This window comes from Loxodonta africana, chromosome 21 (genome assembly GCF_030014295.1).
Source record: "Loxodonta africana isolate mLoxAfr1 chromosome 21, mLoxAfr1.hap2, whole genome shotgun sequence".
Classification (NCBI taxonomy): Eukaryota; Metazoa; Chordata; class Mammalia; order Proboscidea; family Elephantidae; genus Loxodonta; species Loxodonta africana.
The window spans coordinates 45,282,924-45,298,118 of NC_087362.1; the positions used below are offsets into that span (position 1 = coordinate 45,282,924).

General features: G+C 36.5%; 1 protein-coding gene across 1 annotated transcript in view; it reads right to left on the reverse strand.

Moving 5' to 3' along the window:
- Positions 1-15,195, reverse strand: part of PHLPP2 (PH domain and leucine rich repeat protein phosphatase 2) — a 97,297-nt gene that overhangs the window by 72,359 nt on the left and 9,743 nt on the right. Inside the window, exon 3 of the mRNA XM_064273808.1 lies at positions 4,609-4,742. Within this exon, the coding sequence (XP_064129878.1) occupies positions 4,609-4,742 (134 nt within the window). The remainder of the gene's footprint in view (positions 1-4,608; positions 4,743-15,195) is intronic.

Below are 15,195 nucleotides of genomic sequence, written 5' to 3' on the forward strand. Positions count from 1 at the left end.
TTTATCTCTTGTAAAATAAAAGATGGTGCAGGCCACACCCCAGGGAAACTCCCTTTATACTGGATCAGGGATGTGACCTTAGTAAGGGTGTTATATTCCCACCATAAACATCTTTAACATAAAATTACAATAACAAAATGGAAGACAAACAAACAATATGGGGAATTATGGCCCAACCAAACTGATACACACATTTTTGGGGGGAACATAATTCAATCCATGACAGTTATCTACTGCGGGTACAACGGAAATACCACAAGTGAGTGGTTCTAAGAAACAGAAATTTATTCTCTCACAGATTCAGAGGCTAGATGTCCAAATTCAGGGTGCCAGCTCCACGGAAAGGCTTTCTCTCTTTCAGCTCTGGGGGAAGACCCTTGTCATCAATCTTACCCTGGGTCTAGGAGTTTCTCAGCACGGGGACCCTGGGTCCAAAGGACACACTCCACTCTTGGCTCTTCTTTCTTGGAGGTAGGAAATCCCTCTCCTCTCTGTTCATTTTTCTCTTTTATATCTCAAAACAGACTGACTCAAGATATAAGCCAATCCTGTAGACTATGTCCTGACTCAGTAACAAAACTGCCTCTAATCCTGCCTCATTAAAATCAGAGAGGCTAAGATTTATAACACATAGGACTATCAGATCACAAAATGGAGGAGAACCACATAGTACTGGGATTCACGGCCTAGCCAAGTTGACACACATTTTGGGGGGACACAATTCAATTCATAACAAAGGCCATGTCAAATGTATAAAGAAGGACATAAAGACCAAATGAATTATTTACGTAATGATACCAAAGAACCTTAATAAATGGCTATACCTACATACAGTCATTATACACACACACACAGAAGCCCTGGTGGCACAGTGGTTAAGAGTTCAGCTACTAACCAAAAGGTCAGCATTTCAAATCCACCAGCTGCTCCCTGGAAACCATACTGTGTCCTATACGGTCACTATGAGTCAGAATTGACTCGACAGCAGTTGGTTTAAGGTACAAGCTATCTGATCAGGATTCTGGCAAAGGTGTAAAATAATTCTAATAAAAATGGCAAACACAAGAATAAACTATGAAGCCAGCGTATCCCTGATACCAAAACCAAGTAAAGACACCACAAAAAAAGAAAATTACAGACCAATATCCCTCATGAACTTAGATACAAAAATCCTCAACAAAATTCTAGCCAATAGAATTCAACAACATATCAAAAAAATCATTCACCATGACCAAGTGAGATTCATACCAGGTATGTAGGAATGGTTCAACATTAGAAAAACAATCAATGTAATCCATCATATAAATAAAACAAAAGAACCACATGATCTTATCAATTGATGCAGAAAAGGCATTTGACAAAATTTAACACCTGTTCATGATAAAAACTCTCAGCAAAATAGGAATAGAAGGAAAATTCCTCAATATAATAAAGGGCACTTATACAAAGCCAACGGCCAACATCATCCTACATGGAGAGACTCTGAAAGAATTCCCGTTCAGACTGGGAACCAGACAAGGATGCCCTTTATCACCACTCTTATTCAACATTGTGCTGGAGGTCCACAGCGAAGCAATTAGGCTAGATAAAGAAATAAAGGGCATCCAGATTGGGAAGGAAGAAGTAAAAGTATCTCTATTTGCAGATGACATGATCTTATACACAGAAAACCCTAAAGTATCCCAAGAAAACTACTGAAACTAATAGAAGAGTTCAGCAGAGTATTGGGATACAAGATAAACAGACAAAAATCAGTTGGATTCTTTTACACCCACAAAAAAACATTAAAGAGGAAATCACCAAATCAATATCATTTACAACACCCCCAGGATGATAAAATATTTAGGAATAAATCTTACCAGAGATGTAAAAACTTATACAAAGAAAACTACAAGACACTACTGCAAGAAACCAAAAGAGACCTACATAAGTGGAAAAACATGCCTTGCTCATGGATAGGAGGACTTAACATTGTAAAAATGTCTATTCTACCAAAAGTGATCTATACATTTAATGCAATTCCGATCCAATATCCCAAGGACATTCTTTAATGAGATGGAGAAACAAATCACCAACTTCATATGGAAGGGAAACAGGTCCCAGATAAGTAAAGCATTACTGAAAAAGAATAAGGTGGGAGGCCTCTACCTGATTTCAGAACCTATTATACCGCCTTAGTAGTCAAAACAGCCTGGTACTGGTACAACAAAAGATACACAGACCAATGTAACAGAATTGAGAATTCAGACATAAATCCATCCACATATGAGCAGGTTATATTTGACAAAGGTCCCAAAACACTTAAATGGGGAAAAGACAGCCTTTTTAACAAATGGTGCTGGCATAACGGGATATCCACCTTCAAAAAAATGAAACAAGACCCATACCTCACTCCATGCACAAAAACTAACTCAAAATGGATCAAAGAACTAAATATAAAATCTAATACACTAAAGATCATGGAAGGAAAAATAAGGACAATGCTAGGAGCCCTAATACGTGGCATAACAGTATATAAAACATTACTAACAATGCACAAACACCAGAAAAGAAACTAGACAACTGGGAGCTCCTAAAAATCAAACATCTATGCTCATCCAAAGACTTCATCAAAAGAGTCAAAACATTACCTACAGACTGGGAAAAAGTTTTTAGCTATGACATTTCCGATTAGAGTCTGATCTCTAAAATCTACACAATACTGCAAAAACTCAACTACAAAAAGACAAAGAGCCCATTTAAAAAATGGGCAAAGGATATGAACAGGCACTTCACTAAAGAAGACATTCAGGTAGCGAATAGATACATGAGGAAATGCTTACAATCATTAGCCATTAGAGAAATGCAAATCAAAACTACAATGAGATTCCATCTCACTCCAACGAAGCTGGCATTAATCCAAAAAACACAAAAAAATAAATCATGGAGAGGTTGTGGAGAGACTGGAACACTTAAACACTTTTGGTGGGAATGTCAAATGGTAGAACCACTTTGGAAATCAATTGGGCACTTCCTTAAAAAGCTAGGAATAGAACTACCATATGATTCTGCAATCCCACTCCTTGGAATATATCCTAGAGAAATAAGAGCCTTTACATGAAGAGATATATGCACACCCATGTTCACTGTAGCACTGTTTACAATAGCAAAAAGATGGACACAACCAAGGTGCCCATCAACAGATGAATGGATAAATTATGGTATATTCACACAATGGAATTCTACACACTGATAAAGAACAATGATGAGTCAGTGAAACATTTCATAACATGGAGGAATCTGGAAGGCATTATGCTGAGTGAAATTAGTCAGCTGCAAAACGACAAATATTGTATGAGATCATTATTATAAGAACTCGAGAAATAGTTTAAATAGAGAAGAAAATATTCTTTAATGGTTATGAGAGTGGGGAGAGAGGGAGGAAGAGGGGTACTCACTAATTAGTAGACAAGAACTATTTTAGGTGAAGGGAAAGACAACACACAATACAGGAGAGGTCAGCACAACTGGACTAAACTAAAAGCAAAGAAGTTTCCTGAATAAACTGAACACTTTGAAGGCCAGTGTAGCAGGGGCGGGGGCTGGGGATCACGGTTTCAGGGGACATCTAGGTTAATTGGCATAATAAAATCTACTAAGAAAACATTGTCTCACTTTGGAGAGTGGTATCTGGGGTCTTAAACGCTAGCAAGCAGCCATCTAAGATGCATTGGTTGGTCTCAACCCACCTACAGCAAAGGAGAATGAAGAACACCAAAGACACAAGGTAATTATGAGCCCAAGAGACAGAAAGGGCCACATAAATCACAGACTACATCAGCCTGAGACCAAAAGAACTCGATGGTGCCCGGCTACAACCCATGACTGCTCTGACAGGGAACACAACAGAGAACCCGTAAGGGAGCAGGACAGCAGTGGGATGCAGACCTCAAATTCTCATAAAAAGACGATACTTAATGGTCTGACTGAGACTAGAAGGACCCTGGAGGTCATGGTCCCAGACCATCTGTTAGCCCAAGACAGGAACCATTCCCAAAGCCAACTCTTCAGACAGGGATTGGACTGGACTATGGGACAGTAAATGATACTGGTGAGGAGTGAGCTTCTTGGATCAAGTAGACACATGAGACTATGTGGGCATCTCCTGTCTGGAGGGGAGATGAGAGGGCAGAGGGGGTCAGAAGCTGGCTGAATAGACACGAAAATAGAGAGTAGAGAGAAGAAGTGTGCTGTCTCATTAGGGGGAGAGCAACTGGGAGTTGCTAGCAATGTGTATATAAATTTTTGTATGAGAGACTGAATTGATTTGTAAACTTTCACTTAAAGCACAATTAAAACACACACACACACACACAAGAATAAAAGGGCAATATTAAAAGGAAAGATTTTTTTTTTGGCTAATACTTCCCAACTCTTTCCTTACTCTCTGACACCCTTTACCCTTTTTTTGTTTTTTAACTAGATTAGCTAATTGGCTTAAAACTAACTTTAAACAAAACAAAACTAACTTTTGCTAAAGCACTTTTAAAAAGCTGAAGGGAGACAGAGGCACAAATGATAAACTTACAAATAGTTAACATATTCACAAAGCCATTGATAAATTCTTACCACCATAAAATCGAATCATACAGCCAAGGTCAGGATTTGTTGCCTCCTCCTGTATGCGCAGAGGATCATCAAAGCCCAGCCTGGATAAATAATCATAAACGATCTGAAGAGGTCGTTCAGTAGGTTCCAATCTCCTGCTTACACAATTCGAAAGAAAAATATTTTATAAAGTTATAATAATGCTTCATTTTTTAAATCTTTCAAGATACTCTTGATTTTTACCTCTATATCAAGATTTTCTTTAACATCATACAATACAACTTATATAAACAAATGACTCTCAAAATTTTTTGGTCTCAGAATCCCCTTATATTCTTCGAGAACCCCAAAGAGTTTCTGTTTATATGGTTTTATCTACTAATATCTACTGAATTAGAAACGAAAATTAAGAATTCCCAAATATTTGATTATTCATTTAAAAACTGTAAGCCTATTATGTTAGCACCAATACCAGTTTTTGAAAAATATACTTTCCAATAATAAAATAAATTCATTGCGAAGAGTGCTACTCTTTTACAGTTTTGTAAATCTCTTTAATAGCTGCTTAAAGGAAGACAGCTGGAGTCTCAAATTCGCTTCTGCACTCAATCTGCTGTGATATCATGTCGTGTAGCCTTTTAGGAAATGCCATTATACACTTATGAGAGATTGAGGGAGAAAAGAAAATTAATATCTTAATCTAATTTTTAAAAAATTAGTTTTGACCTCATATACCTCCTTAAAAAAAACTCAGGGACCTCCAGAGGTCCCAGATCTATACTTTGAGAACTTCTAGTCCAAACTTACAGGTAGTGACATTATGGGATATGAAAGACCATACTTGGCCATAAGTGATTTCATGTAAGCTGCACACAATTATATAGATGTAATCCTTGGGGCTGCTTACTATTTGCCAGGTACTATATAGTTCCATTGGCTTCACAGATAATTCTTTCCTAAGAACTGAGAACGAATGGCTCAATGGTTCCCCAGAAATCATCCTACTAATATGGTACTGACAGCAAGTTTAGTAAAACATATAATGTCTAGTAATCATTTGTGGCCTCTGGTAACACTGCATATTTTAAATCACAAAAACTTATTGTTGTTGTTGCTAGCTGGCTGCTGTTGAGTTGGCTCCTGACTCATGGTGGCCCCATGAACAGTGTAATGAAATTCTGCCTGGTCCTGCGCTGAACAGTTGTGATCCATAGGGTTTTCACTGGCTGATCTTCAGCAATTGATCACCAGGCCCTTCTTCCCAGTCTGCCTGAGTCTGAAGGCTCTGCTGAAACGTGTGCAGCATTACAGGGATACACAAGCCTTCACTAACAGACAAGGGCAAGTCTCCCACATCAAAGGCGAGAATTCTGCAACTGAACCACCACTGTCCCCTCACAAAGACTTAAAATAATTAAATATATTTTAAAAACAAAAATAATATATGTATATTTTGATAGAATGGACTACGCTAGTAGTAACAGCAGGATGGTTCTTTTAAGATGCTCATATTTAGAAAGCAAACAGTTTAAATATAGAGACTAAAAGCATGGGCTTCGAAAGTCAGACGGCCTGAGTCTGAGTTTCCTTTCTGCCACTTATCATCTGCATGCCCCTGGCCCTTGAAAGTTATTTAACCTCGTTGTTTTACACACTTCATCAGCATAATAGGAATAACAATAGGGCCTAACTCATAGGTTGCTGTCACCTTTATTTAAGCAAGATAGGATATATTATGTAAAGTGCTCAGCAAAATACCAGGCACATAGTAAGTGCTGAAAAATTATTCAAAAAATTTTCAGGACTGGAATCAAGTTTTAATTAGAATAAAAATACAGTACTTTACTCTCTAAAACAACACCTCCAAAAAGCAAGTATAGAAAAGCCTATTGCATTCAAAAGGCCTTCAAGAGTATTACTTTTCTTGTCTTAAAAGAATTCTGTTTAGAAAACCTAAGAACTATATTGATTAGAAGAAATATTTTTCTTATAGCAAAAAGAAATGAGAACATTTGTGGTTTGTGTTTAGGGAACTAAAAATGCTGTTGGCAACAAGATTAAGTAAAAAACAGCGTGAACTGAACACTGCATGGCTGAATATAAACAACTGTATCAAAGGGATAATTTAGGAGTAGAAATATTGATGAGCAAAAAATGAAAATTAAAACAACTACCTAGGCTCCTCCTCACTGTTTAATTCAGTCTCTTAGCTTCCGTAAATTACAAGATAAACTCAGAAAAAACTACAACACGGGGAATGACTAAACAACTAAAAGTATACAAAGACCAATAAAAACTGAATTTAACAGAAATGGAAAATAAACTTTTCAGAATAAAAATATCAATTACAATTAATTCCTAGCCAAATAAAGTTAAGATTCACAAAGGTCTATAACAATGCTAAGCATTTCCTAGTACAACAAAGAATTCTTCTAAGAAAGATGCATTGTAAAAGGGACTTCTGATAAGCTGCATCCTGTAATGTAATATGAAGAATCACTGACAGCTTAACTAGTAAAAAAAGTCTGCCTTGAGCATTGTTCTCTTTTAAGAACTATCCATATGGGATCAAAAAAACAACAGCAACTCGAAAGACAGGAAATTGGGGGCAGTGAGATGATGTTAACGTGGGAGGAACAATTTGGAAAAGGAGGGTGAGAATGGTTGCACAATTTAAAGAATGTCATCAATGTCACTGAATAGTGCATGTAGAAACTGTTGGCTTGGTATATGTTCTGCTATGTATATTCTCAACAATAGTAACAAAAAATAAATCATATATATATATAAATATAAATTGTTGTTAGGTGCCACTGAGTCGATTCTGACCCATAGTGACCCTACGTACAAAAGAACGAAACGCTGCCAGGTCCTGCGCCATTCTCATGATCGTTGTTATGCTTAAGCCCATTGTTGCAGTCACTGTGTCAATCCATCTCATTGAGGGTCGTCCTCTTTTTTGCTGACCCTCAATTTTACCAAGCATGATGTCCTTCTCCAGGGACTGATCCCTCCTGACCACATGTCCAAAGTATGTGAGACACAGTCTCGCCATCTTTACTTCTACGGAGCATTCTGGTTTACTTCTTCCAAGACAGACTTGTTCTTTTGGCAGTCCACGGTATGTATGATATTCTTCTTCAACACCACAATTCAAAGGCATCAATTCTTCTTAGGTCTTCCTTATTCATCATCCAGTTTCCACAAGCATATGAGGTGACTGAAAACACCATGGCTTGGATCAGGCCCACCTTAGCCCTCAAGGTGACATCTTTGCTTTTCAACACTTTAAAGAGGTCTTTTGTAGCCGGATTGTCAATGCAATGAGTCTTTTGATGTCTTGACTGCTGCTTCAATGGGTGTTGATTGCGGATTCAAGTAAAATGAAATCCTTGACAACTTCAATCTTTTCCCCATTTATCATGATGTTGCTTATTGGTCCAGCTGTGAGGATTTTTGTTTTCTTTATGTTGAGGTGTAATCCATACTGAAGGCCATACGTAGTCTTTGATCTTCATCAGTAAGTGCTTCAAGTCCTCTTCACTTCCAGCAAGCAAGGTTGTGTCATCTGTATAACTCAGGCTGTTAATGAGTCTTCTTCTAATCCTGATGCCCTGTTCTTCTTCACATAGTCCACCTTTTCAGATTATTTGCTCAGCATACAGATTGAATAAGTATGGTGAAAGGATACAACCCAGACACACACCTTTCCTGACTTTAAACCACGCAGTATCCCCTTGTTCTGACTGAACAATTGCCTATTGATCTATGTACAGGTTCCTTATGAGCACAATTAAGTGTTCTGGAATTCCCGTTCTTGGCAATGTTATCCATAATTTCTTACGATCCACAGTCAAATGCCTTTACATAATCAATAAAACACAGGTAAACATCTTTCTGGTATTCTCTGCTTTCAGCCAGGACCCATGTGACATCAGCAGTGATATCGCTGGTTCCACGTCCTCTTCTGAATCCAGCTTGAATTTCTGGCAGTTCTCTGTTGATATACTGCTGCAGCCGCTTTTGAATGATCTTCAGCAAAATTTTACCTACATGTGATATTAATGACATTGTCCAATAATTTCAGCATTAGGTGGGATCACCTTTCTTGGAAACAGGCATAAATATAGATCTCTTCCAGTTGGTTGGCCGGGTAGGTGTCTTCTGAATTTCCTGGCATAGACGAGTGAGTATTTCCAGCACTGCATCCATTTGTTGAAACATCTCAATTGGTATTCCGACAATTCCTGGAGCCTTGTTTATCACCAATGCCTTCAGTGCAGCTTGGACTTCTTCCTTCAGTACCACTGCGTTTTATATATATATTTATATATATATATATATATATATATATATATATATATATATATATTCTTTTAAGGAGGATTAACTTGAAGGCAAGGAGACTAAGGGAATACTTAAAAGAGCTATCTTCAGATGTAAAGAAGGATTAGATTTACTCTGAATTGCTCCAAATAAGTTACATAAGTAGATTTGGACTGAACATGAGAAAGAATTTAATAATTACAGATGTCCAATAATCAAACAGACTGCCTCTCAAAACAGCTCACTGAGGGCTAGAGAGCCATCTGTCACAGATATTTTAGAAGGGACTCCTCTAAGAATCATGTCGGGCCAGATGAGCTTTAGAGTCTTTTAGAACTCAAGATTTTAATGAAGTATCCAAGATACCTTCCCAATATAATACTAATTCTACCTGAACCCTACTATTATTTTGGGATCCATTTAAATATCATAAATTCATATTAATGATCACAAATTCACTACCAAGAAACGATAATATTTTCAGGCTAAATCCCATAGTTCATTTTTTCTATTTTTCTCTAGAAAACCAAAAGAAATAGAACCACTCTAAGTTTGACATATTTTACATGGTAAAATTTCCTGTTCTACAAAGGTCTGTAGATTTTGAAAAACCTCTTCATGTATTTTCAACGAAAGAAAGTATTTTCCCTGGTAGAAAAAAAAAATCACGAGAACCTCAACATCTACTGTTATTAATTTAGCATAAATGAGTAAACAATATTTCAAGAACTGCAAAAACAAGTAAAATGAGGGACTAATTCCATTTACTCATTAAGCTCATCTGCTTAAGGGTATGGGGGAGGGAAATGCTGAGATCTGCTTAGAGCTCAATTTTATGTTCCAAAGTTCCAAAAGTTTAACAGGTTGGTAATTAGCTATTTGTTAAATTTCTCACAAATCAAAGGGAAATTATATACACAAAATAGGTGTAGAAGAGAGGAATGCTGGCAACAAAAAGTTCCATTCAGCATTTGAACTTCTTCTATTACTGCCTTAAAGAGACAATAAGACTACTATAATGGCTCTGGTTTACTTTTAATACTTCTAAGAACTACTATATACCATGTAAATCTGAATACATGTACATATGATCCTTTCTCTCTAAATCAGCTAACCAATGTAGTAATGTTATCAATAGTATTCTATAGCTCTTTCTATATTACATGCATTCTAAACAGTGTCCATAGTTAAGATATATACAAGAAAGAGTAAATTTTATTCCAAGGATCATTTCACTTAGAGTTCTACTTAACAGTGCGAACAAAAGTACCCACTATAAAAAGCCAACACAGGGAACACTACATTGTATCAAAGGCCCTAACAAAGCACAGCAACATTCTCAACATCAAAGTCAAATTAAAACTCAAGCCTTGGCCACCTAAAAGGTATAATCTATAAATGTTAAAAACAATACAGATAATAATACAATCACCAATAGTAAGGATACTTTAATAATATTCACTGCATACCGAACACTAGGACACCATACTGGAGGTGTTTTACATATTATAAAACTATGCCTACTTTGCCAACAAGAAAAATAAAGTTCTGAGATTAGGTAATAGACTCACAGTCACATAATTAGTACATAATGGTATCACGGTTTGAACCTGTGTCGGTCTGATTACAAAGCCCAGCATCTTTAAGGTAAACCAGGTTATTTTATATAGCCAAAAACTTATGCAAAAGAGAGCTCAAAGCACTTTATGTTACCCTTATTCATACCAAGAAACTTAAAAAGCTATGTTTAACATTGCCATATTCCATTAAGTCTATAGGCCCTCATCTGAAAGATATACTATTTTTCACGTACCATTAAGGAAAAAGCACTGACAAACTATGGCCTGCCATCAACTGTTAAGACATAGCCTGATTTCAGATGTATTAAAATGTTTTTTAAAAAAAGAAAAACAACTTAAAAGAAAATTATATTTCACATATAATTCATTCTTTTAAAATTTTAAAACAATACAGACATATGGAGCAAAAAACAAACAAAAATCTCCTTTTCTCCACCTCATTTGTAATCAGTTTAATGTACATCCTAAAAAAGGACTTTTCGTTCCATTTTTTTAACATTAAAATACGATAAACAAAATCTTAGTGACTTGCCAGAGGTCACCCAACAAGTCAGTGAGAAAAAAAGAATTAGAATTGCTAATCCCAAGGTTGTTATTTTGTGTTATACACATTCTTCTGCTTCTCAGCGTGTCTTAAAAGATAGTCTATCAAATACTTAGAATCTTAAGTCATTTTGATAACTGGGAATAAAAGTAACTACATGATCATGAGCCAAAGGACGATCTATTTTCCATATGATCTTGTTAGAACTTTTCAGACAGAGGCAATGATTATACTAAACTTCACAAGTGAGTCGTTTATCACTTAAACAGTTCAATAGAAAAGACCAAATATTATAATGTAAAGAGCAGCGGACTGGGAGTCAAGACGTGTGTCTCAAATATGCATGTACAAGTGTGCTTTAGACCCGAGCTCTCTGGGCCTCTGTTTTACAACTATAAAACAAAGGAAAAGGGTCTCAGTGAGTCTCAATGAGGAAGTTATTGGGTTTTTAAGCAGGACAATGCTTTGTAGCATAGGACTGCCCCACCACTGAGGGCATTAAGCCTCTCTGGTCCTTGTCCCCTAAATGCAGGTAACTCTCTCCAGTTGTTGTAACAAAATTTATAAATTTTATAAATGAGTAATCCTTCAGTTATACTCAAGTGACTGAAAAAAGGGAGAAGGAAATACTGGATGATTTAGAAAACATACATGGGGTAATTTTAGTACCAGTAATTCCATTTCCAGGACCTAGCCTAGGGAATTAACCAACAATGTAAAGATTTATGGGCAAATGTTTATTCATCACACTACTTGTAAGAGTTGAATGACCTGAAACAACCCAAACGGGTAACATTTACTAGCACTTATTTGGTGCTAGATATCATTCTAAGTACTTTGGTCCCTTATTATTCAGAGTTTAGCACATCACATAGGAGCTTAACAGAAATACAGAGTCTCAGGCCCCACCCTAGACCTATTAAATCAGAATCTGTATTTTAACAAGCTCTTCAGGTGGACATTAGAGTCTGAGAAGCACTACTTTACAAGCATTAATTCAATCTTAGAAACATGCATAATTAACTTAATTCTCATGACAACTCTATAATGTAAATATAATCATCCTTCATTTTATACATTAGGAAACTGAGGCAGAGAGAGTTATGTAATTTACATAGATAGTGATTGTCAGAGCCAGAATTTGAACCCACAGCGCTAAACCATTATTATATACGGTCTCTCAATTTTTAAATAATCTATAATATATCCATAAAACTGAATATTTTGTAGCTATGAAAATGAGTATCTAAAGAATTTTGTGACAAGGAAATTAAGATGATATATTAAGTGAATAGACAGGATATAAAATTCAATATATGAGCTCAAAATTTAATTAAAAAGTGTGTATGTATGCATGTGTATGCATACACACACATATACAAAGATTTTAAATATACATATAAAAACATATATGTGCATATAAAAAACATATATGAAGCCTTGGTGGCCTGGTGGTTAAGAGCTACAGCTGCTAACCAAAAGGTCAGCAGTTCGAATCCACCAGCCATTTCTTGAAAACCCTATGGGGCAGTTCTACTCTATCCTACAGGGTAGCTATGAGTGGGAACCAACTCGACAGCTATGTGTGTATGTGTGTGTATATATATACACACAGATATATATATGCATACACATACACACACATACCACACATACACATATGTATCTATACACATGTATATACACATACGTGCACACATACCATACACAGACACACATACACTCTCTCTCACATAGAAAAAGAACAGGAGTAAAGAAGAAAAAAATCTTAGTATGGGGAGGCAATGTAGGTTAAGGATGGGATCTGGGGTCAGAATGCCCAAGTTCACATTCCAGCTCTACCACTTATTAGCTGAGTGATCTTAGTTGGGATGCTTAACTTCTTTAAACCTCACTTTTTTCATCTATAAAATGGGAGTAGTATTAGTAATTACCTCACAAAATCACTGTGAGATTAAATGCGGTAATCTACATAAAGCAGGAGCACTGAAAATTACTGTTATTATCTTTATATTTTTTCCACATATTCTACAATGAACATATATTTCAGTAGGGGGGGAAAGTTATTAAAAGAGATAATCCCTAAGATCGTCAACTGTCTTATAAAGGATTATTATGAAGAAAGTATCTACTCCTCTTATTAGATAACATAAGATGAAGCAAGCACTTCACAGTTGGGTAAGAGACCTGAAAAAGAACTTTAAATGAGAATGCTTAAATACGGAGACTTGGTTAGGGAAGCTGTGCAAGTTCCTCTCCTTAAGGGTCTTTTCTCAGAATGAAGCCCATCATCTATCTTTAATCATTCTGGAATTCCAACTGCCTGACAGTAGCTTCCTGACCTTGAGCAAGTTACTGGACCTCTCAAAGCCTTAGTTTTTCTCATTTGGAAAGAGATGGTATTGCTTCCATCAGAGTTATTGTGAGGATTAAATGAGAAAATGTATGGAAAGGACTAAACACACTGAAGTCCCTGGGTGGTGCCTGACTACTACCAGCCGAAAGGCTGGCGGTTCAAACACACCGAGAGGCTCATGGGAAGATAGGCTTGGTGATGTGCTTCAGGAAGGTCACAGACTAGAAAATCCTATGGAGCAGATCTACTCTGCAAACATGGGGTGGCCATGAATTGGAATGCACTTAACAGCAACTAAAAGCAACAAGTACAAAGACTAGCACAAGAAAGCACTTAATGGCAGATAAAAATCTATCATCATCATCATTATTCTTTGGCTGGATGAGACTTCTTGAGCTTCTGTTCCAGCAATGAAAATATGTTCATTCTTTAAAACCACAGTTCTAGGTGTTTTCATTATTTTCTAATCAATTATATCCACGAACAGATATTTCTTTATAAAACATTAAGACCAGAAGGCTAAAAAGAGACAAACTCCCTAATCTAAATGTCGTTTAGATTCACAAAAGTAAATACACACTACATCATTTGGCTTCTTAATTACATAACTAGCAGGAGCAAACCAATTCAAGTGGAGTTTTCTCTGCATTTCTAATATCTTTGTGTACATACACATTAGTATACAAATGAATCAGTCAAATGCTTAAACAAGTGAACTCCATCAGCCACTATCAGCTGTAATCTAGGTGAAAGCTCTCCGCCTGATAAAATTATATCAGAGTCAGTGTTAAGATTTTTAATAAGGATCACCTTTTATAGTAATGATAACGAAAAGGTTGGCAGTTTGAATCCACCAGGAACTCCTTGGAAACCCTATGGGGGCAGTTCTACTCTGCCCTATACGGCCACTGAGTCAGAATCGACACGATGGCAATGGGTTTTTTTGGGGGGCAACGGGTTTTCTTGGTTTTGGAAGGCTCACCCAGTATGATCCTTTCGTTTTACAAATGGATTTAGGAAATGTAGTTGTTTGAGCACATTAACTGGTGAACAAGGAAAATATTAAAATGCTAATCTACTTTTCAGGAATTAGTCCAAATTCTAAAAGAAACACATAGTAAACCTCAGTTTAGACTTTTAAAATGACACCAATTTTTAGCTCAGCAAAAGGTGTTACTATTATTGCCACTTTTTCAGGTGTTAGCGGGAGCTCCCTCTCTTTCAAAAGAATTGGATCCACAGCTTTGAATTCTATTTCAAAAGGAACACTTATTTACTACAGGGAAGGGGGAGGAGGTAAAGACAATGACCAGGTATTTAAAGAGCTCTTATTTGATGTCTGGAGTTCCTGTGTGGTACAAACAGCTAGCAGCTGAACGGTTGGCAGTTCAAATCCACCCTGAGTCACTTTGGAAGTGAGGCCTATCTGCTTCCGAAAGGTGACAGCCATGAAAACCCTACGGAGCGCGTTTCTACTCTCAAACACACGGGGTCACCGTAAGTCGGAACAGACTCAGTGGCAACTGGTTTGGTTTTTATTTGATGTTTAATTCAAAGAATAATTTTTTTAAAAACCCAAATCAAAACTGAATCAAAAAAACAACCAAACAAAACTGAAACTTTTTAGTATTTTCCTTGCTCATATTAACAGTATAAAACTACTATGAGAATACATTTCTTTCCATTTATAAGAACATTTCAAAGACGAATGGTTCTTGAACATACAAAAATATGCTCAAATTTACCCATTAAGTAAAATGGAGATTAAAACAACAAAATTCCTAGCAGATTTGCAAATATAG